Below are 22656 nucleotides of genomic sequence, written 5' to 3'. Positions count from 1 at the left end.
ATCTTAATACTCTGCTATTTTATTTCGTGGGAACACTCAGCAGCTGGCATAAGCTAGAGCTGCATGGGAACCAGCTTCTAAAAGCTGGGGAGCACAGCTGTAACCTGCTCCCTCATTTCACTTGTCTTGTGGGCTCTGTTTGAGATTTTGATCTTTGCTTGTGTGTTTCTACTTAATAAAGCTGATATTTTTGCTTCGTTCTGATGCGGGCAGGTTTTAACTCACAATTACCTGGTGAGAACTGGGGAAATGAGTTAAAAGCTTAGTTTGGCTAAAGGACGAAATTGAAATATATTTTTTCTTTATCAGATGATATTGTGGAGAGATATGACAATTTATCCAAGTCTGTGAATGACAGGAACGAGAAGCTCCAAATAACTTTGACGCGATCCCTGAGCGTGCAGGATGGCTTGGATGAAATGCTTGATTGGATGGAAGGTGTTGAAAAGAGTCTTGAAGAGCATGATCAAGTGCCTTTGAATTCTGCTGCTATTCAGGATATTATTAGTAAAAGCATTGTAAGTAGCACTCTCTGAAAGAAGAAACATTTGTCTGATAGTTCAGATTTCGAGAAAGGCTGAAAATCTTAGTTTGGCACCTTTAATGGTTTCAGAATACTTAATAAAGAGGATTGTTGCATGAAGTGAAACTGCACATAAGGATTTTTGTAGCTTAGATCTGCGCTGATGGTGTAGCTGTACTCATTTGTTGCTCCATATGGTGGACCAGCGTCACTTATTAAAATTTAGCTATTAATATAAGCAATACAAAGTATTCTTTGCTTGTTTCAGATGCTAGAACAAGACATTGCGGGTCGCCAAAGCAGTATAAACACTATGAATGAAAAAGTGAAGAAGTTCATGGAAACGGCAGATCCATCCACTGCATCCACACTGCAAGCTAAGATGAGTGAACTTGCAGGACGGTTTTCTGAAGCAAGTAACAAGCATAAAGCGAAGCTTATGAAAATGGAGGAGTTGAAGACTAAAGTAGAGTTATTTGAAGATCTGTCAGAAAAGCTTCAGTCATTTCTAGATGAGAAAAACCAGGCACTCAGTGAGACAGAGGCACCAAGAAAAGATGTTAGTGAAGTGTCTCAATATATGCAGGTACTGTACCCCTCCATTTGTATATCTTGCACGTTTCTGGTCTAACCCGTCTAAGTGATTGAACAACAAATAAGGCATGCTTGTTTCCCAGCTTTGGTTGGTTAGCTAAAATCAATAATTTAATTTTGAATAAGTGATTGTGAACTATAATATGAAGAATGTAATCCTGTTTTGCAGGAAGCTAGTGTAGAATTGGCACAACATAAGAAGGATCTGGAAGTTTTGCAGCATCTTCTTGAAGAACTTTCATTCCATGCTCTTCCTGGAGATAAAGCATTGGTATTAGAAAAAGTAAATGCTTTGTCAAAGAAATTCAGAGAGGTAGAGGAGACTGTCAAGGAAAAGTAAGTTGAATAATTAAAGTGTTTCTGCCTTGGCTAATAATACGTGAATGTTGTGATGACTTATCCTCTTGCATGCAATCTCAAAGGATTGCAGTTAACCACAAATTAGAGAGGGTTTTTTTATTATTAAAAGAAAAAGAGATTCCATTCAGAAATGCCTCTGTAGTTGGTCTTTCTAGTTCAGGAGCTCTAATGTTGGCTGTAAAGACAAGTATCTCTTCAAATTTTGTGCCATTCACAGGAGTTCTGTCAGTTCTAAGAAGACTCTATTTCTTCCCTTCACTGATAGAATATAAATTGCTGCTTGTGCAGATTGCTTTAGAATACCATTTGGAATCAGGCTGCAAAGAAAAACTGGAGAAATTGTTAGAGCTTCCATATAAGTTACCTGAATAGCAAGACTAGGTTTTCAACATTCAGCTCACATCCATAAGATTAGGTTTTGCGACTCTTTGAGTTTAGGAACAGCAATATCAGATTGATGGTATCTGTTGGTTTAATTATCAGAAGGAATACTGACATTCAGTGCTCAATTTCTTTTGTTGTCTTTAATTGTCTAGAGAAGAGGATGTATCATCTTGTCAGAAACAAATGGATAATTTCGAGCTTCTTGTAGAATCATTGAAGAAATGGATAAAAGAGATGACAGAACGAATTCCAGCAGCACAACCCTCTCTGAATACAGAGGAGTTAAAGAAACCTTTGGAAGATACATTGGTAAGATGTTGTAGATGAGAAGATGGCTGAAGGAAATCGGGCATCTGTTGGTAACATAAAAGTACAGACTTAAGGGATAAGCAGTCACAGTAATTGGGACTAGGGACCTCATAGTCTACATTTACATTCCCATTTCCTTTGCATGTTTGGATGTATTGCAGGGGATTCCCAAGTAGCAAGGTTGTTCCTTTCTCTACACTAAATCTTATAAGTCTGAAATCTGTTTTTGTAATGAACAAATGATTATTTTTCTTAACCAGAATTTGAAAGATGAATGGACATTGAAAGCACCCGAACTGCAGAAAATGAATAGCAGAGGAACATTGCTGTGTAATCTAATTACTGCTGTGACTTCTCCTGCCAAACTGAGAGCAGTTGCAAAATCAGGTATGCATTTGTATAATCAGGTAAGCCTAACATTTCAGGTTTTAAAATGTTTAATACAAAAATGTAAATATTTCACCCTTGGATTAGCTTTCTGAATATTGTGGCTTGTGAGAAGTCAGTTAGCCATGTCTGTTCTGACCATCGTTTGCTGTGATTGTCATTTAAACTAACTGCTGTAGTAATTCAGTTCACATTCTGATTGCTTTACACTGCCAAAATAGTGTAAAAGCACTTTGATGTAAATGATTAACAGGTCCTAAAGCTGTTACTTCAGTATGTAATTCACTGATAAATGAACAATATTAACTATATCACAGTTGCCTTCACCTCATCCCAGAAAAGTTCTGATAATGAGAAACCAACTTATTCTGATCAGTGCTCAGTGCTTTACATATCCACCAAGTCTGCTGGGAGGACAAAAACAAACCCCGCTTTTGCAAACCCTGATGTACCTGCAGACCTTTGCTGCCACACAGAGACCTCTTTCATGGCCACAAGGCTATTCTGTGTGATGCCAAACACACACATAAAGGTTTGCAGAGTCGTGGAGTTTTTATTAGAAGGATGATGAGGACACGGTTTATCTAAAAAGTGAGCCTATGTGAACCTTCCCATCCCAATATGATAGCATAATTAATGCTAGTCAATATTTTAGTTGAAACAACAGCACAGAAGGGAATCAGCTCCATATCCCAGAATGACTTGCCAGTGCCAAAATGTGTTTCCAGTATGGATCTTCAGCTAAATCCTTTTTAACAGTAATCTGGTTTTAATACAGCAAATCTATTTCCATGATTTTCTGTACTCTAGTGTTTAAATATTAATTTGTTTTAGAGAAACCAGTAATTCTGCTAAGTATAATTCAAGCCATTGTTCAAGGCATATGTGGTTCCAAGGGCGTTTTAATGGCCATAAGCATGTTTACAGTCAGTTCTTGAATTTATTTCCAGACCTAATCAGTTCAAGTGTGTTGGCCTTCACTGGTCATCTGCAAAGGACTGGGAGGATGGGAACTGCCAGAGGATGCCTGTGTGGCAAGAGCAGAGCACTTTCTTTTTCACATCTCTTTGTAGTAGCTGCTTTTGGTTTTATTCTTCTTTGAATTTTAAATAAAAACCTTTCACAGAACATGTAGGAACCTTATGTGGGATATTAGAGCTCCTTCCTCTGCTCATTTCACTGCTCCTATGCATCCAAATAGAAAAATCATTAAATAACTAGCATATAAGAGCAGCTGTAGTCCTCCAGACTAGAGTATTCGCCCTCCTAGACAAGAGCTGTACTGTGTATCACTTAATCAGAGTTATAAATACCGGAGTCCAGCTAATAGACCATGAAGATTTACAAGGCTCTGGCTGGGGCCTGTGACTCTCTTATCTGGTTTATTTTCTCTTGCCATCCTCCAGCTGCCACTAATGTGGTCCTCACTTTCCAGCTGGTACCGTGGGGTGGCTGTGTAGCCTTTTCCAAGGCGACCGTTAATCTCTCTCTGTTAATTGCTCATCTGGAAATACATATGTGCAGGAGAGCGGGAAGTGATTCTCCTTGCAGTTCTCTTTGGCTTGACCGTGTGCCCCAGCTCTGTGGTCTGATGGTGTTTTACAAAGCCCATGTAGCTCTGGTTCCAGAGGCTTTGAAATTATGTTTAATTAGTAGAGCTGCCTGGGTGAGTGGCTGCCTCTGAGTGACATTAAGGACATCATGTGTAGCATTAAGGACTCTACATTGCAATCCCTGTCATGGAGCACGTGCTTAAGGCTTGCTCATGACAAGAGGGAGGAATTTGTCCAGTTGGTAGAAAGGGCTGTTTGTGCAGAGGTAAGGTGCTGCTTAGTCATTGAATCATTTAGGTTGGAAAAGACTCTTACATGTAAATCATCGAGTCCAACCCTTAACCTAGCACTGCCAAGGCCACCGCTAAACCATGTTCCTAAGCACCACGTCTACGTTGTTTTTATACCTCCAAGGATTAGGACTCAGCCACTTTCCGGGTGGGTGAAGGTGTCCTGAGTAAGCAGTGCCTTTGGTTGTGGTGTCTGTAGTGGGCTTCTTCGCTGTTTAACGTTTAGCGCTTTCCTCAGAGTCTGAGGATTTGCCAGCTAGCGCTCTCCCAGGCCATACCCAGGCATGGCTGGGCAAAGCCATGTTCTTAGTAAGCAGCAGGGAACAGCTTCGTTTTGGGGAGAGGAAGGAGGTGATGCTAGCCATATGGATGTGAGCAGGCCTCACAGCTAGGGCACAGACCTTTGTCCAATAAAATTGTTTATTTAGCATAGTATTGTAAGTGGTAGGACTGCTTATATGTCATGCATATGCGCATACTTACATGTACATCCATATGCACACCTACCTGCTGTGCCTGTGTGCTACCACTTATGGTACTAGCAGGCCAGAGCAGCTTAAAACATAAAAAATCCCTTAAAATATGTAAAACAGTTCAAATAAAATATTTGCTACTACAAGGTTAGCATTCAGATACTTCTTTAATGTTATAATGAGAGCTATGTATCATGTTGTTTTGAAGAGGAAATGAAATGCTGGGGTTTTGGTATGAAAAGGCCAGGATAAGCATAGGACTTGGTCTCTCTTGATCCACAGGTGGCACAATGTTAAATGGTGAAGGAGGAGCTCCAGGAACTCATGATTTCCTGAAAAATAAAGGTCAGTAAAAATTTCAGGATGTGATAAAGAGATGTACTGCTAGTTACTGTTAAATATGTCTTTTTAACTTTTTGCATATAAATCTGCATGTAGCAGTCACTACTAGACTGAAATTTCACATTACCATCACGTAAGGAAACGATATTTACGAGGAGATAATACTAAAATTAATTGCAAAAATACCTACCTTCAATATTTTCTTTGAAGACAGGTCAAATCTGGCTGTGTTTTCTGAATCCATATATACTTCTGTAAATGTATATGGAGATAGCCATTTTAATATAATGCATGGCTTTGGAGAAAATTCTAACACGTGTGTATGTGGTCTGAAAATTTTTAACACTCACCGGCATTCACAACATGCACATACACAAACATACATATACAAAAATACCCATCTTGCATACACTTGTATCCCTGTATGTGACCAACCCCTTTAGAGAAGCAAAGGAGCTTACATAGGCAGTTGATATGTGTGTATGGATCGCCGTCTACCATGTCCCCAGTCTGCAGTGTCCATTCTCATGAACTACAGCCTGTCTGGTACCCAGTCTGCCTGCTATGCTCTCTCAGTGATAAAACACGTTTATAATGGTACATAAATGTAAGCAAAATATTGTTGCAGTAATGTTAGGCTGTCATATAAGTAACTTGTGTCACAGAATTGTTCCTTAAAATACTAAAATAACAATGGGTGGAAAGATTGTAAGGTATTTGTGGTATTTGTGTACCTGTGTGTATTAAAGTAATTAATTCTGTGAAATATAAAGCTGTTGCAAATAGGAACTTACACTAGGTCATTCAGCTGTAGTGTTACCGTGTTTAAAGTTAACTGGAAATAACTCTAACACGTTTAGTGACTTCTTATTTGGGGAACTATTAGGTATTGTAACTCAGAGTATTGTTTTGTAGTTCTTGAAGTCTTAAGTATTGTTTGAAGGGCTCGTAACCTCTAACAGAGCCTTTTGCATCTCTCCTTTTACAGAACTGACAGCTGTTCAACAAGCCATGTCTGATGTAAATCACAGTTATGAAGATTTGGGAGTTTTACTGAAGGAAAAGATTTCAGAACTAGAAAGTATGCTTTCAAAAATGCAGAATATTCAGGAAGAATCGACCTCAATGATGCAGTGGTTGCAAAAAATGGACAAAACTGCATCAGATTGGGAAGCTGCTCCAACTGATAGTGAAGCAGTTAAAGCCCAGGTTGAGCAACATAAGGTATTTTGTGCCTTCAAAAAAAACCTCTTTCTTGCAGTTATTGGGTAAATTCTGTTTGAACAATTGGTATCTCAGCCTAGCTTACTGTTGCAGAGAGTATTTAAACGATCCTAGTAAGCATGCCAGTCAGACTTAAAGCAAATCTGGCAAACTGTGTCAGTGGAGTAAAAGGGCCACTGTGTCAGAGGGAGGGAGTTGTGCAGGCCAGAAAATAATAATTTTGGTGGCCAGTTTAAATAGGTGAGGCTGTATTGATTATGCAATAAACTTTTTTTATTTCCTTAGTGGTTTAGAGGTATATACTGGATTGCTTGTGAGATCTGAAGGGCTGTATCTATCCAAAAGCTGTTTCTGCAGCCAATGGTTCACTGACACTCCACAGACCTCCCAGTCTCTGCAGCTGCAGCGGCTTATGCCTGTTCCAAGGGAGTGTTTCTCTTCAGCAGCTTTGTCATGCTTGTTAAGTTATATAGCTGCACAACAGTCTCCTCCCCGCTTTTAAGCTGATATGAGAAAACCACTGAATCAGCAGTAAGCTTCTGTCCTGTTTCAGCATTGGAGATATATGCTTCTCTAGCAATGAAGGACAATATTTGCACATGTAAAGGTTCTTCTATAAAGGGAAATGTAATGGATAGGGAAAATTCTTTCCTTGCCTGTGATTGTGGATAAACAAGGACAGAAATTGCTTCAACTCAGTTACTTTTATATTTGACGGGTCACCCTTAAAAATTAACTTGAACAGCTACTGACTTTTCTCAGACTTGGATACCCTTCAGTCCTAAAACTCAGACTACATGTGGAAGAAAACTAGTTTCTTATTTTTTAATAAAGAATGTGCAAAGCTAACATGACCATCTTACCCCCAGTGTAGTCGTAGAAGAGTATTCACATATAGTTGGAAAACTGAGTGCTCAGGCAAGAGTCGTCCTTCTGATGCAGTTGGACCTTTTACTAGAAGTTCTAAATCAAGCACAGGTTTGTTCAGTGTTTATTTTAGTGGGTTTTGGATAATTAAAATGCAGCTCCACAGGGCGAGCTTTGTTACTGAAGAATATTCATGTAAGAGCCCTTTGCCAAGCATAATGACTGTTCGCTTCTGTCTGTAAGAACAGCATGACTGAGGGATTGTTGGGTCATCTCAGTCTCCTGCTAGGTTTACACTTTCAGCTATGCTGCCCTTTATAGTTCTAGATGATCTACAACAAACAGTCCATGTGTGATAGCAAGACTTCTAGGGAGGTAAATGAGGCTACACCGCACTCCTCTGTAGGTGCTAGCTGGGTTGCTTCTACTGTGAAGCGTTCTGTGTGTTAGTCAGTTTGCCTTCTGTACAAGAACAGATTCTAAGTATATGTGGATATGATGGGACCTCGTGGATCTTATTTATTTGAATTCTACTGGGTCTGTCACTTTTTCAAATTTAATAAAAATTGTTATTATTAATGTAGTTTAAATCTGTCTGGTTATGTCTTCCAAAGGAAATTGACCATCAATATATGCTGTTACAATGTGTTTTGAGAGTCATAGCAGAAAAGTAGTATGTAAGTGTTAGATATTTATTGTTTATCTTCATGCTTCAGTATTATGGCCTTCAAACTTTATACTTTACTATTTTTCTTTACTCTCTTACATATATATTTATTTTATCACTTGAATTTTCAGCTTTTTGAAACAGAATTGAAGCAAAGTGCGAATAAAGTGCAGGAGCTAAAGGACAAAGTGACAGAACTGTTGGAGAAGAACCCTGACTCTCCTGAGGCATCCAAGTGGAGACAAATGTTGGATAAAATAGGTACTTAAGTAAAGCTGTATTAGAACTCAGTCTGATTTGGAAGTTGTTTTATTATGAGCCTTTAAATGTATTTGCAATCACTAGTATTTTTAATATCTTGCTCCCTCCTACCGTTTAAATTCTGTGGAAGTAACCCCTTTTACAGGAGAGTAGATCTGGAGTAATTCCACTGATGTCCATGAGCTTTGAATTCGTATCAGTGCAATTGAGAGAGGCTATAGCTTGACTCCCCGTCTGAGAGGGCTTTGTCTTTTTAAACGGTGTGCAGCTAAAACTTGATTGATCAGCTACTACTCCAGATACATATGTTGTTGTTCTTACAAAATATAACAAATTAAGTTAATTCTAATTTAATATGAAGAATATGAATTCTAGTTTAATATGAGTTGCTGGTAATGCTCTTGTGCATGTTTTTTTCCCATGCACTAGTGGGTTTTGTTATTTTGTGGTTTTGGTGGTCTTTTGTCATTTTCTAAAACTGATTCCATAGATTTTGCCAAAAAAAATTGGAAATGACCATATTTGGACAATAGATTTTGAGATACTGCAGTGCATAATTGTCATTAGCTTTTAAAAATTCTTCTTAGGTTTGTCATATTTTAAATCAATCATAGGTCAGTCTTGTTTCATACCGATAGGTATTTCTGTAACTACATCAGCAGTAATTTTAAAGCTGAGAATTTTTCTGAGCTGTCCCGTTTGTAAGTGAAACTCTGAAAGGTAAGGTCTCCAAGAGAACTTGAGTAGCGTTGAGAGGGAATTAACACAGAATGAGCAGAGGTCAAAGACAGTGAAGTGGCAGAAGAAATTGAAAAAACATGGATGAAACTCGGGGGCAAAGAGAGTTAGCAAAATATCAGAGCTGGCTGAGTGAGGACTGACAGTATCGCAGAGGGAAGCGGGGGGAGGCTACAAGAGTTTAAGACTCAATGGCTGCTCTGGAAGCGCTTACTGCAAGTAGAAGATACTATAGGTTGGCCTAGGTGTGAACCTGAGCTCACGCTGCACTTTTGAAATACCCATGTGCAGAAGTGTTCTTGTTGCCTGTCATTAGGTGCCTGGTTTAGATGTCTAAATGAGGCAGTTAGTCTCCACAGGCTCCTAATACAGACATTTGAAAGAGGTTTGCTCCTTCAGAGGGCTGTTCAGAGTAGAAGCTTAAATTAGGGCCTCTGCACACCCTTGGAAAGGTATCTGTTCTTTTTTACTGAATAAGCAGGAAGATTTGTCTATCTAAATCAGGCACCTGAGTTATTACTTGAGTACAACCCTTTGGCTTTTATTTCATTAGAGACCAGAGCCTAAATTTGGTGGTATTTCATTTAGTAATATTCTACTCCAATGCTATTACATGTTATATATACATTTCTCTAAAAATTCTGGACGTGGCTGTGCTGACCTGCAGACCTTCATCCAAGTATCTATGGATTTGACTGTTAAAAGATGTATTTGCCGAGTCACTGCAGTAAGGCATCTGGAGTTAATCAGCAAGAAGCCCTATTAGAGAGCTCTGTTTATGTTTCATATATAGTCTGCTGTCTGACAATCCATCTGCTAGAACGTGCATGCAATACGTTAACATTATCATTGTTAGATTCCAAATGGAAAGAGCTCAATCAAGTTACATCTGAGAGACAACAAAAACTGGAGGAGTCTTCGAATTACCTGACCCAGTTCCAGACAGCAGAAGCTCAGCTAAAGCACTGGCTTGTAGAGAAGGAGCTAATGGTCAGCGTGCTGGGACCGCTATCGATTGATCCTAATATGCTGAATACGCAAAAGCAACAGGTTCAGGTGAGTCATGCCCATGTGCATTATTGATTTAAGTTTCTTCTGCTTTTTTGCTATTGGCGAATACTATATTACCTCTAGATAGAGTACAGCACAGTTAGTATGTGCCATTACATTTGTTCTCAGCAAATATCAGCTTAAGTCATACTTGACTATGGTAATTACAAGAAAAAATGTTCGTAAGAGTGAAGAGAGACCAGAACAGCTAAAGGAAAAAAAATGTTGAGGAGATACTGATCCTCTGATACATTTTGTTTATTTGTCTTGACCACACTGTGGTTTCTCTGTATTTGAATGAAAATGTTCTTTTGAAGTTTTATTAATTTGAGTGTGTATGTAACATTTTAGGGTCAGTCCTCATGTACAGTCTATGCTGTAGAACTACCTTTTAGAGATTTTATTCACTTGACTGTACCATAATAATAAAAATATGAAGGCAAGTGAAATGCAGTACTGTGAATAGATATGGGGCCAATAGTGTGGAAGACGGAAGAAAACGTCCAATGAAAAGGTGGAGTAGTTTACTTGCAGAAGTACAGCAAACTGCAGCCAAAAGAAACAAAAGTTAAATCAGACAAAGTTGCAGAAACTAGAAATTTTAATTTCAAACATTTCTATTGCTGCCAGTTATTTTAAACTGTGATGAGAAATAACTATTATTTTGCAAAAATATTATTAAAGCTGGCATATCAATATTGATTAAAATGAAGTGTTTAAAACACAAGCTATGTTGTAGTACTATGTGAAAATGCCTTAATATTGGTTTGTAAGTGCTTCAAAAATCTAGACAGCTGGCGTAAGACTATAATGTATTACTTAACAGTCCTTAAAAGTTAAACCTAACTGACTTAAAAAGAAAGGGTTTGGAATGTTCTGTAAAGTAAAACCATTATATTTGTCCCTTCTTCTGCAAGCACTGTGACTGTCAAAAAAAACGAAACAAAAAAAAAACAAACCAAAAAAACAAACAACCTGGCAATCAGTGATATAAACTTTAAAGGTTTTACAGTACACATTCTGTCATTTTGTGAAATATCCAAATATTCTCTCTGCTCTAATAATACACTGCAAGATTATGTCAGAATATACCTTCTTTGAAGTGCTGTCTTAAGATACTTACCGAAACTGTCTAGGAAAGAAGACACTGCTTGAAACTAAACAGTGATTATTTTACTTGGTATGGTTACTTAATTACTGTAGTATTAACAGGATCCATTGTTTATTTGTATCTGCTGATTGAATTTCAATTAGATGAAGTGTAAATTAACCTCATTTTTTCTTGTTCTTTGATGTAAACAGTTGGAAACAGCACAGTTTAGAAGAGTAGAAGATGCAATTATTTCACTGGCTTTTAAGCTCTGAGATTGATTACTCAATAAGAGAACTTAACTACAACAAATTCTACATGATTTTTGTCAGAAGCGCTTTGCTTTTTTTTTTCACGAGGTAAATGGCTTTAAAAATTTTCTTTCTTTCTAGATTCTGCTCCAAGAGTTTGACACTAGAAAACCACAATATGAGCAGTTAACTATGGCTGGTGAAGGGATTCTGAAGAGACCTGGTGAACATCCACCCTCCCATGAAATTGTAAAAGAGCAACTGGCAGCCGTGGCACAAAAATGGGACAGTCTAACTGGCCAGCTGAGGAACAGATGTGACCGAATTGACCAAGCCATTGTAAAAAGCACAGAGTATCAAAGTCTGCTCAGAAGTCTGTCTGATAAATTAAGCGCCTTGGATAGCAAAATGAGCAGCAGCCTGGCTGTGAGTACACAACCTGATGCTGTGAAACAACAACTGGAAATTGCTCGAGAAATGAAGGAGGAAATAGAACAGGAAATGAAGAACATAAATGCAGCTCAAGCTCTTTGTGAAGAGCTGTCAGCACTGGTTGAAGAAGAGTATTTGAAAGCAGAACTTACAAGACAGTTAGATGGCATCTTAAAATCGTTTAAGGATATTGAGCAAAAATCAGGTTAGTATTTATTTAAAGAAAAATAGTAGCTAAGGCATAAAGTAGAGCATGGTAGTGTCATTTGCCTTTATAGACATGTTGAGTGAGCCGAGCCTCATGCCAGCTCTCTATCCAGTCCAACTCCCAAGCAGTTGTGCATTAGAATTTAAGGGAGTCCCCATACCTTGAAAAGGTAAAAACAATACTTGGGATCTCTAGTGAACAGTTTGGGAGACAATTTGAAGCACAACAGCAGGGCTGCTTCAGGTGCCTCTTCACTGAATTAGAATACTAAAAGAGGATGCTGTTCATTGAGCTACCTAAGTACATAGGTGCAGAGTGTAACTCAAAATTGTAATTTTTAGGCAAGCACCAGTTAATGGCTTGGTAAAACGCAGTGGTAATTGTATAAAACTGCCTGTGACAGAAGGGGGCTGGTAGCCTGCAGCCTTCCATTACCCTATGAAGAACAGAACTGAGCAAGTAATACATTGCAAGCAATATCATACTTTGTTTGCCCTAACAGCCTCAGTTTTAGCTTTTTTATTTCCTCTGGTCTCCAGAAACTTCGAAGGATCTCCCGAAGAACACATATTGCCTGCATGTCATGAGTTAGACACTGCTAGGCTAGATTACTTAATATTCCTGTGCTTACACTTTGTAAGATTATGAAACATGACTATGTGTATTTTGCCCACAAAATCTGCCTCAATGGGGTTCATGTAGGCACAGTTTGGGTAAGCTCCCTTCATTTGATTCATGTCCAACTGCCTTCATTGTAAGGAACAGCTTTCCTTACATTAATGATCATTCATAATACAATCAATATTATTATTATTTCTTCACCGAATACTAGCAGGTTCTGATAATGAGCCTCTGTGTTGTCTTCTCTTTTGTAGATAACCATGTTCAGCAGCTTCAGTCAGTCTATGCCACTTCTCATCAGTTCCAGCAAATGTCTAAGGACTTCCAGACTTGGCTAGGCAAAAAGAAAGAAGAGCTGAACCAGGCTCGTCCTGTATCAGCCAAACTTGATGTCTTGCACTCACTAATTGAAGAACAGAAAGATTTTAAGAAGACCATGACTGATCAGATTAGTTCATATGAAAGAATTGTTGCAGAAGGAGAAAGTATCTTACAGAAGACTCAAGGAGCTGACAAAGCAGCACTACAATCCCAAATTGCCACACTCAGAAGTAACTGGGATGAAATGAATAATCAGGTAAAAGAAAGGCAAGATAAATTAACAGATTGTCTGGAGAAAGCCCTCAAATACAAACAGCATGTAGAAAACCTGCAGCCGTGGATAGAGAAGTGTCAAAGCAACCTGTGTGAATTAAAAGTTGGCATAAACCCTGTTGAAATAGAGAATTCTATTGTTCAGGTGAGGGCCTGGCAGAAGGACCTGGATAAACACCATGGGATAGTGGAGCTATTAAATAATACCGCTGAAAGTTTGCTCAGTGCAAGTCAAACAGATAAAGAAATAGTTCAAGAAGAAACTAAGGTGCTGAATCAGAAAGTGAATGTGGTTACAGAACAGCTACATAAGAAGAGAGAGTGCTTGGAAAATATGGCACAAAGGCTGAAAGAATTTCAGGAATCAACCAGGGAAACTGAAAAACAGCTTAAAAGTACCAAAGAGCATCTGGAAGCTCACGACTCACTTGGACCTCAGTCATTCAGTAGCAAACACCTGACGATGATGCAGGCCCAGCAGAAAGCCTTGCAGGCTTTAAAGCCTCATGTTGATTTAGCAAAAAAGCTTGCCCAAGATCTGGTGGTAGAGGCTTCTGATTCAGCAGGTGTTTCTGACCTTTTGCTCCAAGCTGAATCTTTGGAGCAAGAATACACTGCAGTGAACCAGCAGGTTGAAGACAGATGCTCCTTCTTAGAGACAAAACTTCAGGGAATCGGCCATTTCCAAAACAGCATCCGAGAGATGTTCTCTCAGTTTGCAGAGTTCGATGATGAACTTGATAGCATGGCTCCAGTGGGGAGAGATCTCAAGGTATTGCAATCACAGAGAGAGGACATTAAATGTTTCCTGAAAAAGCTGGAGGATCTTATAATGAATAATGAAAATGCTAATAAAAACTGTAAAATGATGCTAGCCACAGAAGCTGAAGCTTCTCCTGATCTTGTTGGGATAAAAAGAGACTTGGAAGCTTTAAATAAACAGTGCAACAAGCTACTAGACAGAGCAAAAGCCAGGGAAGATCAAGTGGAGAGTACTATTAGCCGTGTTGAGGAGTTTTACAGTAAGCTGAAAGAATTTTCCAGTCTGCTTGGGAGAGCCGAAGAACATGAAGAGTCACAAGGTCCTGTTGGAATGGAAACAGAGACTATTAATCAGCAGCTGGATACATTCAAGGTAGGAAGAGTCCTTTCTTGCTACATAAAGTATTTTATTACCACACTGCAATTTTATTAAATATCGTTGTGAAAGGGATTCATTAATTGCTGACCTTGGAGGAGTCTTGTTTCACGGCAGTCAGTTCTACCTTTGTGCTTTTTATCTGTTTTAAATGGGATGTCGTCTCATGCTCCAGAGAGGCTTTCCTTGGCTGCAGCTTGGCAGACATGAGTAAATTTGCATCCCTGCTCACAATTACTGCACCCCAGTTCCCTCTTCACCATCCACTTAAATATGAGAAGAAACTTCTTCTCAGTGAGGGCAACAGGACACTGGAACAGGCCGCCCAGTGGGGTTGTGGAGTCTCCTTTCTCTGGAGACATTCAAAACCCGCCTGGACACCTTCCTGTGTAACCTCATCTGGGTGTTCCTGTCCCAGCGGGGGGATTGGACTAGATGATCTTTTGAGGTCCCTTCCAATCCCTAACATTCTATGATTCTATGATCTTGTTTCCTTATGCGATCCCTCTACCTTTTCTGTTTTTGAGAACTGTGTATTATCTCTGTGTCAATGTCCATGTGTTACACAAACTTTCTTCTTCACTGTGGTGTGAGTTTTAGACTCCAGTGTTCACATACTGACCCATGTTCACTTTGCTCATCTGAGTAGTTCAGTTTTTTTCACGTGGGTATAGGCTTCAGCATATGTAGGTTTAAGACCTTACCTTTTGCTGTTTTCTGTTCTAATGCACTGGCCAGTTTTACCTCACTGAATCCCACTCTTACCTAGAAACATCCTAGGAAGAAGAAATCGGGTAAAATAAGCCCCCTTTTATGTTGGGAATATATCTGTATCATCCTTATCCAAAACACACTTTGGTGCTTCTATGCGTAGCTTTTTTAATATGCCAGTTACCAATCCTTGCCCAGCTCAAAAAAATGCATTACAGTGATAGCAAGTGTTAATTGTGCTTTGGTGTTGAAATAAAGTACAGATATTTGCTTGTTTTAGGCTACAATAACGAATTTTCAGTGCTCAGTGGAAATATATATAAATCTTACAGGTGTAAGCAGTGTTTGAAAAAGATCATAAATCTAATGGCTCTATAGTAGCACTGGATATTCTGTGCTGCTTTGGTTTCATTTCAGTCTAATTTTGAGTCAAATGTTTGTATGACTTGTACGTTAGTTCGCAGTTAATCATAGAAATAAACCTTCATAACAGGATTTGATAAACCATGCTATTAAAAAGATCACCTTGGAAAAACGTCATTACAGGCTTGGCCCAACAGAGGGTGCGTTTCGCTTGTTTAAACTAAACCATATTAGAAAGGGAAACTAAACTCAAACTTTAATGTGGGAATTTTGGATGCAAGTGACTGTGAGTTTTGATGATCTTTCAGAATGCATAAATAGAGACAAAAATATTGAACAAATAGTTACATTATGAGGAGATTCCATTAGACTGAGAGGATTAAAATTGTAGGCCAGTCTGTCCTAACAAGTCTATCTCAATTTAAAAGAGAAACAAATGGCTTTTCTTTGTATATGGTTAGAAAAACACTTTGGATATTGGAAGATAGCAAAAGCTGCTGCTGTGATTGCTCTTGCTTATGCTGACTGTACAGGATTTCAGTTGTAGCCCATTTGTGATCTCTGATTTTGCTGCATTTCTTGCATTTTCAAACATTAGATGCAGCTTTAAGTCTTTGCTGCTATCTATGTGCATTTATTTATCTATTTATGGCTACAAAGAACAACGCTTTTAGGGGGAAATAGCCTGATGAGCAGACAGAAGAACTGAGTTCCCTGTGCATTGTCTCAGTGTTGTGCTTCGTCAGGGCATCAGACAAGACACACCAGCTGCACAATTTGGGAATGAGAGCCTTCCTTGGTCTGTGCAGACCTGTGGGGAGAGTGTCCCTGCAGCCAAAGAGCTTGTATGGTCAAAAGACCAAAAAACCTGCAGAGGTGTAAAGGAGAACAGTGATGGTACCATGTCTATATCCAGAAGGCTGCTCCAGGACTGTATTTATGTTAGATGTTTGTAAGCTTAGAAATGTGTTCGCTTGAAGCAACTAGTTCAGGCCATGCTTTTGCTTATGAGCAAAAACACAATACCATTAAACATGAAGTGAAAAATGATGAAAAGGTGAAGGGATTGTTTAAGTAAGTGAAGAGCAAATGCAGGAATAAAGCAGCAGGGTGGGGAGCCTCTGAAGGAAGGAAGTAGAAAGACCAGAATGGGAAATTTTACTAGGTGAGGGTGGTAGGTCACAAAGGGACACTGATAGCAGGAGGATCAGGATCAATGATTACTCTCCTGATACTCGGTGTGAGTGCTACTGGAGCACAGCAAAATTACAGCTGGAAATGTACCTGTTCATACTCTTTACTCTTCCAGAGAGCAGTTTTACCCGAGGCAGCAAACTGTGGGGAAATTGACTCCCCCAGATCCTGCTCCACTCGCAGTGTATTTGCTCACGTTTGTGCACGTACACAAACACACACAATCTGAAAATGTGGCTGTGGCCACAAAACCACAGTCCAGCTCCTTATGGCTTTAACTTCTGTGGTCAAGTGCAATCAGCTTCTGTTCCTCAAAAGCAAAGCAAAAGAGTTGTTCTTTGGTAGATAGATGTATTCCCATGAAATCTTCAGTCTTCAGGGAAGGATCTCCTGTAATGGGCCAGAGGTGGTTTTTGTGGTTTCACCAGTTTTTATGTTACAAAGAGTTAGAGCTTTATGTGTCTTTTTGGCATTACATTAAAATGCATAGTTATTTAAAAAAAAAACAAAAACAGGCTTTGAGTTGTATTTTTATATCTCTATATATACATATAGAAACTTCTTTGTTTATATTCCTGCTTTGTAATCTACTTATTCCAGTCAGTATAGAGTATTAAATTGAAAGTATTCATTGTCAGTGTTAAACTATATCTGTTTACAATGCAGATATAAAGTTTGCTTTCCGTAAATGAAAATCTCCAGTGGAGTTCATTTGAAAGTAGAACCATGACACTTGCTTCACAGAGTACTCCAGGAAGTATAATCAAATGATGAATTTGTCTCAATTAATATAAACCACACAAAATCAATTACTAATTAACTCAGCTTTGTTAGACAGTTTTCCCCAAAGTCTGTACCCAATGTGTACATTGGTACTAAAAGGAAATTTCAGTGAATTAGGTCTGTTGAGGTACACTGAGTCCGCCACCATTCTTCAAGAGCAGAACACAAAAGAATTGTGCAAATGGGCTGAACCGAACGCCCTGGGTTTGGGTAGCCACACAGTGCTGGGTTGTTCATGGTAGGAGCAGTACTTGCAGCTAGTTTCTCTCTGAAATAGAGAAAGAAAAACCCCAGAAGTTAATTATTTTACTTCTGGAAACCTTTGCACAATTCTTTGTACTGCCATTAAAAGGCATTATTCCTAGTAAAACTGACATGGCACTGTTACAGATTTCATCAGTACATGTATGGTTCATTTGATTTTTGCTTTTATTTTTGGAACAAAAGTAGATGTAGTCGTTAGTGGTTGCCTTCTAATTGGACTTTATAGGAATTTTTAGCTAGCCTGAGTGTTCCTGCCAATGAGCTTGAACTAAGATTTTAATTGGCTTATGTTAGTTGTGTAGCGGGTGTCTGTCCTCTGATTTTCACTTTGAAGGCAGATAATGTTGAAAGAATCATCAGAGGTTTCTCTTTGTGCTCAGTAAGAAACTGGAAGTGTTGAAAAGCAAAGGTAAAATAAGCAAGTGTTTAAACTTTTTTTTCAGATATTGTATTTGAAAGTGACGGATGCATCATATGAAAATCTTCAACAGATATAGTGAAAAATGCTAAATATGTTTAAAATGTTAATAAAAATCATTTTGCTGTTGAACAAATACAGACCAATTTCAGTTATGCTTCCTCTACAAAATGGTGCAGCACTGTTTGAATTCAGTAAGGATCTATTTGTGGGTGTTCTGGGTGAGAATAACCACAGATGACAGTATGCCAAAAAATGCTTTTCTCTTCTTTACCATTATAGTATATATTCTCAGCTATAGAATCAAGAGGTGAGTGTCTGTTTGGCACAATTTTAATGTTACGGCTGCTCACCAGAGAAAAGGAAAAGAGAATTTGTGTCGCATGACTTTAATATTTTGATGCTGAGGTATTTAGTGCTTTGATTCTGCAAAGGAGCAAGAATGGTTGGCTGCTGTGGAGAAGTCCATGCACCCTCAGGCTAAGTGTAAGAAACTGCAAATGGTCCGTCTAGTTGGGATGATGTTGCTAATATTGGCTAAGAAGGATCAGCCGAGCAATATCAGAGAGATCACGACAAAGTCTGTGGGCACAGGAATTGTGGGGAAGATGGGCAACAAGGGCGGTATGGCCGTGGGGTTTGTGTTCCACAATGCGACTTTGTGCATTGTCAGTTCACACCTTGCTGCTCACGTGGAGGACTTTGAGCGGCGAAACCAGGAGTATAAGGATATCTGTGCTCAGATTAGTTTTGTAACCCCTGATGATAGTCTACCTCAGCTTAACATCATGAAACACGATGTCATCTGGCTAGGAGACTTGAACTACAGGCTTTGTCTCCCTGATGCCAGTGAAGTGAAAAACCTTATCAGTAAGAATGAGCTTCAGAAATTGCTGACATGACCAGCTGAATATTCAGCGCACTCATAAGAAAGCATTTGCAGGTTTCACCGAGAGATTAAATTCATCCCCACATATAGATATTGCAGCCGTATGGACCTGAAGACTAGTGACAAAAAGCCAGTCAGTACACTTTTCCACATCAGGGTAAAGGTTGTGGATGAGCAGAAGTATCTGAAGTTGTTTGAAGATGTTGTTTGCATGGTGGACAGAATGGAGAATGACTTTCTTCCTTCACTTGGAGCTAAGCAGGAGAGAATCTGAGTTTGAGAATGTGAATTTCTGTCAGCTGCAGAAGTTCAAGATCACGAGATCACAGGCAGGTCACCTGCCACTTCTCCTTCATCCCAAAGCTCAATGATAAGCCACTACTGTAAGCCATGGCTTCAGGCTGAGCCTTGTGAAGATTACTTGGAGCCAGACGAGAGCACAGACATCTCCCTGGACATGTATGTCAGTAAGGACTCAGTAACCCTTCTGAACTCTGGTGAGGATACAATTGAGGATATTCTTGTACTTCACTTGGACCGAGGGAAGGACTATTTCCTTACTATCAGTGGGACCTACCTGCCCAGCTGCTTTGGCACCTTCCTGGAGGCCTTATGCCAAATGAGATGACTGATCTGAGAAGTTCCAGTCACCAAACTCATTGACCTGGGAGAAGAAAGCTGCTTAGAAAAGGAGAAATCAATTCTGCAGATGGGCTCCCTGGACAGTGAGGATGCAAGCTGGATGCCACTGCAGGTGCCAAAGGAGATCTGGCTCTCGGTGAACCACTTGTTCAAGCACGCATGCCACCAGGAGGACCTGTTCCAGGCTCCAGGCATCCAAGAAGAGTTGGAGCAAATAATTGACTGCCTGGACACCAGTATCCCCAAGACAATCCTGGGCAGTAACCACTCTGTGGCTGAAGTGTTCCTCATCTTCCTCAAGGCCCTGCCAGAGCCAGTGATCTGCTACAAGCTGTATCAGTGGTGCCTCACCTGGTTGCACAACAGCTGGCTGTGCCACCAGGTGATCTTTCAGCTGCCTCGTTGCCATTGCAGCATGTTCCAGTACCTAATGTAATTCCTCTGAGAGCTACTCAAATACTCAGAAGACAACAATGTCAGTGTCGCCATGATCGCCACCCAGTTCTCCTGCTTCCTCCTGTGCCTTCCACCCAACCTGGTGGCACGGCAGACTCAGCAGGACCACCAGCATGCCATCATCTTCCTCTACAGCCTCCTGCTTGCTGGGGATGAGGAATGACTCCTGCCTGCGTGCCAAAACTGAGGCTCGTGCTGCCAGCCTTGCACTGACGCTGGGCCTCTGACAGCTCCAGAAGTGCCGTGTGTATAGTTGGAAGAGATGTGTTCCCCTCTTTTTTTGGGTGGTGGCACATGGCCGTTCTTAGTTGGTGGAGTGATTTCTCTGGTTAATTCCAGTAACAAATGAGACTCTGGCATGTGAGCTAGTTACGTGACCCCGGGCTGTTGGCATCCAACTTCTTAGAGGGACAAGCAGTGTTCAGCCACCCGGGACTGAGCAATAACAGGTCTGTGATGCCCCTGGATGTCCGGGGCTGCACGCGTGCTACACTGAGTGGCTCAGCTTGTGCCTGCCCTTCTCTGGCCCATTGAACCCTGTTAGTGATGGGGTTCCCTGTGAATGAGGAATTCCCAGTAACTTTGGGTCATAAGCTCGCGTTAAGTCCCTGCCCTTTGTACGCACCACCCCTCACTACTACCATTTGGATGGTTTAGTGAAGTCCTCAGCTCGACCCTGGTGGGTCAGCCCTGGCCCTGCTGGAGTGTCAAGAAGACGGTCGAACTTGACCATCTAGAGGAAGTAAGTGTCATAAAAAGGTTTCCATAGGTGAACTTGTGAAAGGATCATTATATGGAGTTGGACTCAATGATCCTTGTGGGTCCTTTCCAACTCAGGACATTCTGTGATGTGTAGCTGATTGTATATCAAGTAAATAAATGAACAAGAAGTGTCGTGTATTTCTTGCATACAGTGTATCCTGCTTGTTGCTTAACTCAGAAAGCTCCAGCTGATGGCAGTTAATGCTGTGTGTTAAGTTTTAGCACTAATTGCCATATGCTGTCCTTACACTGAGGTCTGAATTGTCACTGTGACTGATGGCTGCTGTCACACAAGCCGTGCGGGTCTCTGGTCACTCAGGGTATGGTTTCTGTGGTGCAGCTGCAGTTTGGTCAGGACAGCTTCTCCGTAGTGTTGGGGAGGTACCAGGGAGCCTCCCAACCCTTCATCTACGTGAGGATGAACTAGAAGCGTAGGTGCAAAGTGCTGAACAGTATTTAAAAGACGTAAATGTCCAAAACCTGAGCCTTTGTCCTGCTAGGCTGCTTTTGTCCTTAAGTCTAAGTCCCGTGGGAGAGAAAAAAAAAAAAAAAGTTTTCCAAATATCGATACTTTTTTCTCCCAACATTTTAACGCTTGTTCCAGTGGGAGGGGGTGGCTGTGTTCCTCCGTGAGCCATTGCCTCAGAGCCAGGAGGTGAGAACCAAGAGAATCAAAATCGGACTCCCTGTCTCTCCTTGCCTGTCAAACAGAGTAAAATGTCACTGCTCCAAGACCTAATCACTAAAGACGAGTTTGGGGTTTTTAAAAACAATACACAGATGTACTTTCAATTGAACTTTTGTGCGGAAGCGTCCATGTAAAGCAGAGCTTTACCAGACGGGGTGCTGCGTGCGGGCGGTGGTTAAAAGCAATGCGTGCCCTGGCCAGAGCTTCTCCCAGGAAAGAGCCGGCGGGAGCGCTGTCGCCTCACCTCGCCGGGGCAGTCCCGGCCCCGGGCGCCGCGCTCCCGCCTCAGCCGCCTCCCCAGCGCCGGCGGCCGGCCTGAGGCGTGCGGCGGGTCCCCGCCCGCCCCCGCCCGCCCCCGCCGCACTGCACCGGCGCAACCTGCGCCAGCACTGAGGGCGCGGGCGGCGCTGAGGAGGCAGCGGGGGAGCCCCCGGAGCGGCGCTGCGGGAGCGGCTGCGCCGGCAGCAGATGTTGCCTGAAGAGCGGAGCGGGGCGTTCCTCAGAGCTCGGCGCTGGGAGGGCAGCGCCGGCCCGCGGGGGAGCGGGGCGGGCCGGGCGGGCGGTGCGCGCCGGCGCTCCCTGAGAGGGGTTTCCCTCCCTCCCTGCCTCGCCTCCTTCCTCGCAGCTGCGCTTCAGAAAAGAGGAGGAAGGAGGGAGGGCAGCCCACGGACCGCGGCTTGTAGTCGGGACCTGCTGAATGTAAACCTGCCGTGCCTTCGGGGGGACGTGCCGCGCTCGCTCTGCTCTGCAGTTGCCTTACACAGCTCGCCGGGATGGTATTGGGAGAATCGGCCTAAAACGCTTGTTTTCCCACTGTCTGCTCCAAGGACGCGTTGGCTTGGCTGCTCGAAAGGGATGCTTTCCTGTGGAACTTGTGGAGGCACCACGGACAAGCCTGGTACAAGAGGAGGATAAGCTGCCTTTCGGATCAAGGTTATTTATAGCTACTGCCAAAAAAGTAAAGGGCTGGTTTATTAGTCTTACTGCTCTGGATCTAACTTATTTCCCTCCCCCCAAGAGTTTCTCTGTGCCTTGGTCTGGACCGTACACAGCCACTGTGGATTCCGTCTTTTTAAGCTGCCACACCATGTTATATTTATAAAGGAGATGGGACTCTGCAAACCGGTTAA

At 41.2% G+C, this 22656-nt stretch overlaps 1 protein-coding gene and 1 pseudogene across 23 annotated transcripts in view; both read left to right on the top strand.

Annotated features, from left to right (window-relative positions):
• The window catches only part of DST (dystonin), a 307703-nt gene that overhangs the window by 213667 nt on the left and 71380 nt on the right, over window positions 1-22656 (top strand). For all 23 annotated transcript variants that reach the window (XM_065632833.1, XM_065632844.1, XM_065632843.1 and 20 more), the window contains 11 exons: window positions 310-518; window positions 792-1109; window positions 1287-1453; window positions 2014-2170; window positions 2431-2557; window positions 5156-5218; window positions 6204-6439; window positions 8105-8234; window positions 9829-10028; window positions 11505-12000; window positions 12879-14353. In XM_065632833.1, coding sequence (XP_065488905.1) covers window positions 310-518; window positions 792-1109; window positions 1287-1453; window positions 2014-2170; window positions 2431-2557; window positions 5156-5218; window positions 6204-6439; window positions 8105-8234; window positions 9829-10028; window positions 11505-12000; window positions 12879-14353 — 3578 coding nt within the window. The remainder of the gene's footprint in view (window positions 1-309; window positions 519-791; window positions 1110-1286; window positions 1454-2013; window positions 2171-2430; window positions 2558-5155; window positions 5219-6203; window positions 6440-8104; window positions 8235-9828; window positions 10029-11504; window positions 12001-12878; window positions 14354-22656) is intronic.
• Window positions 16395-20239, top strand: LOC135987441 (inositol polyphosphate 5-phosphatase OCRL-like; annotated as a pseudogene).

Source organism: Caloenas nicobarica, chromosome 3 (assembly GCF_036013445.1).
Source record: "Caloenas nicobarica isolate bCalNic1 chromosome 3, bCalNic1.hap1, whole genome shotgun sequence".
Lineage (NCBI taxonomy): Eukaryota > Metazoa > Chordata > Aves > Columbiformes > Columbidae > Caloenas > Caloenas nicobarica.
This window is presented reverse-complemented; position numbering and strand designations above follow the sequence as displayed.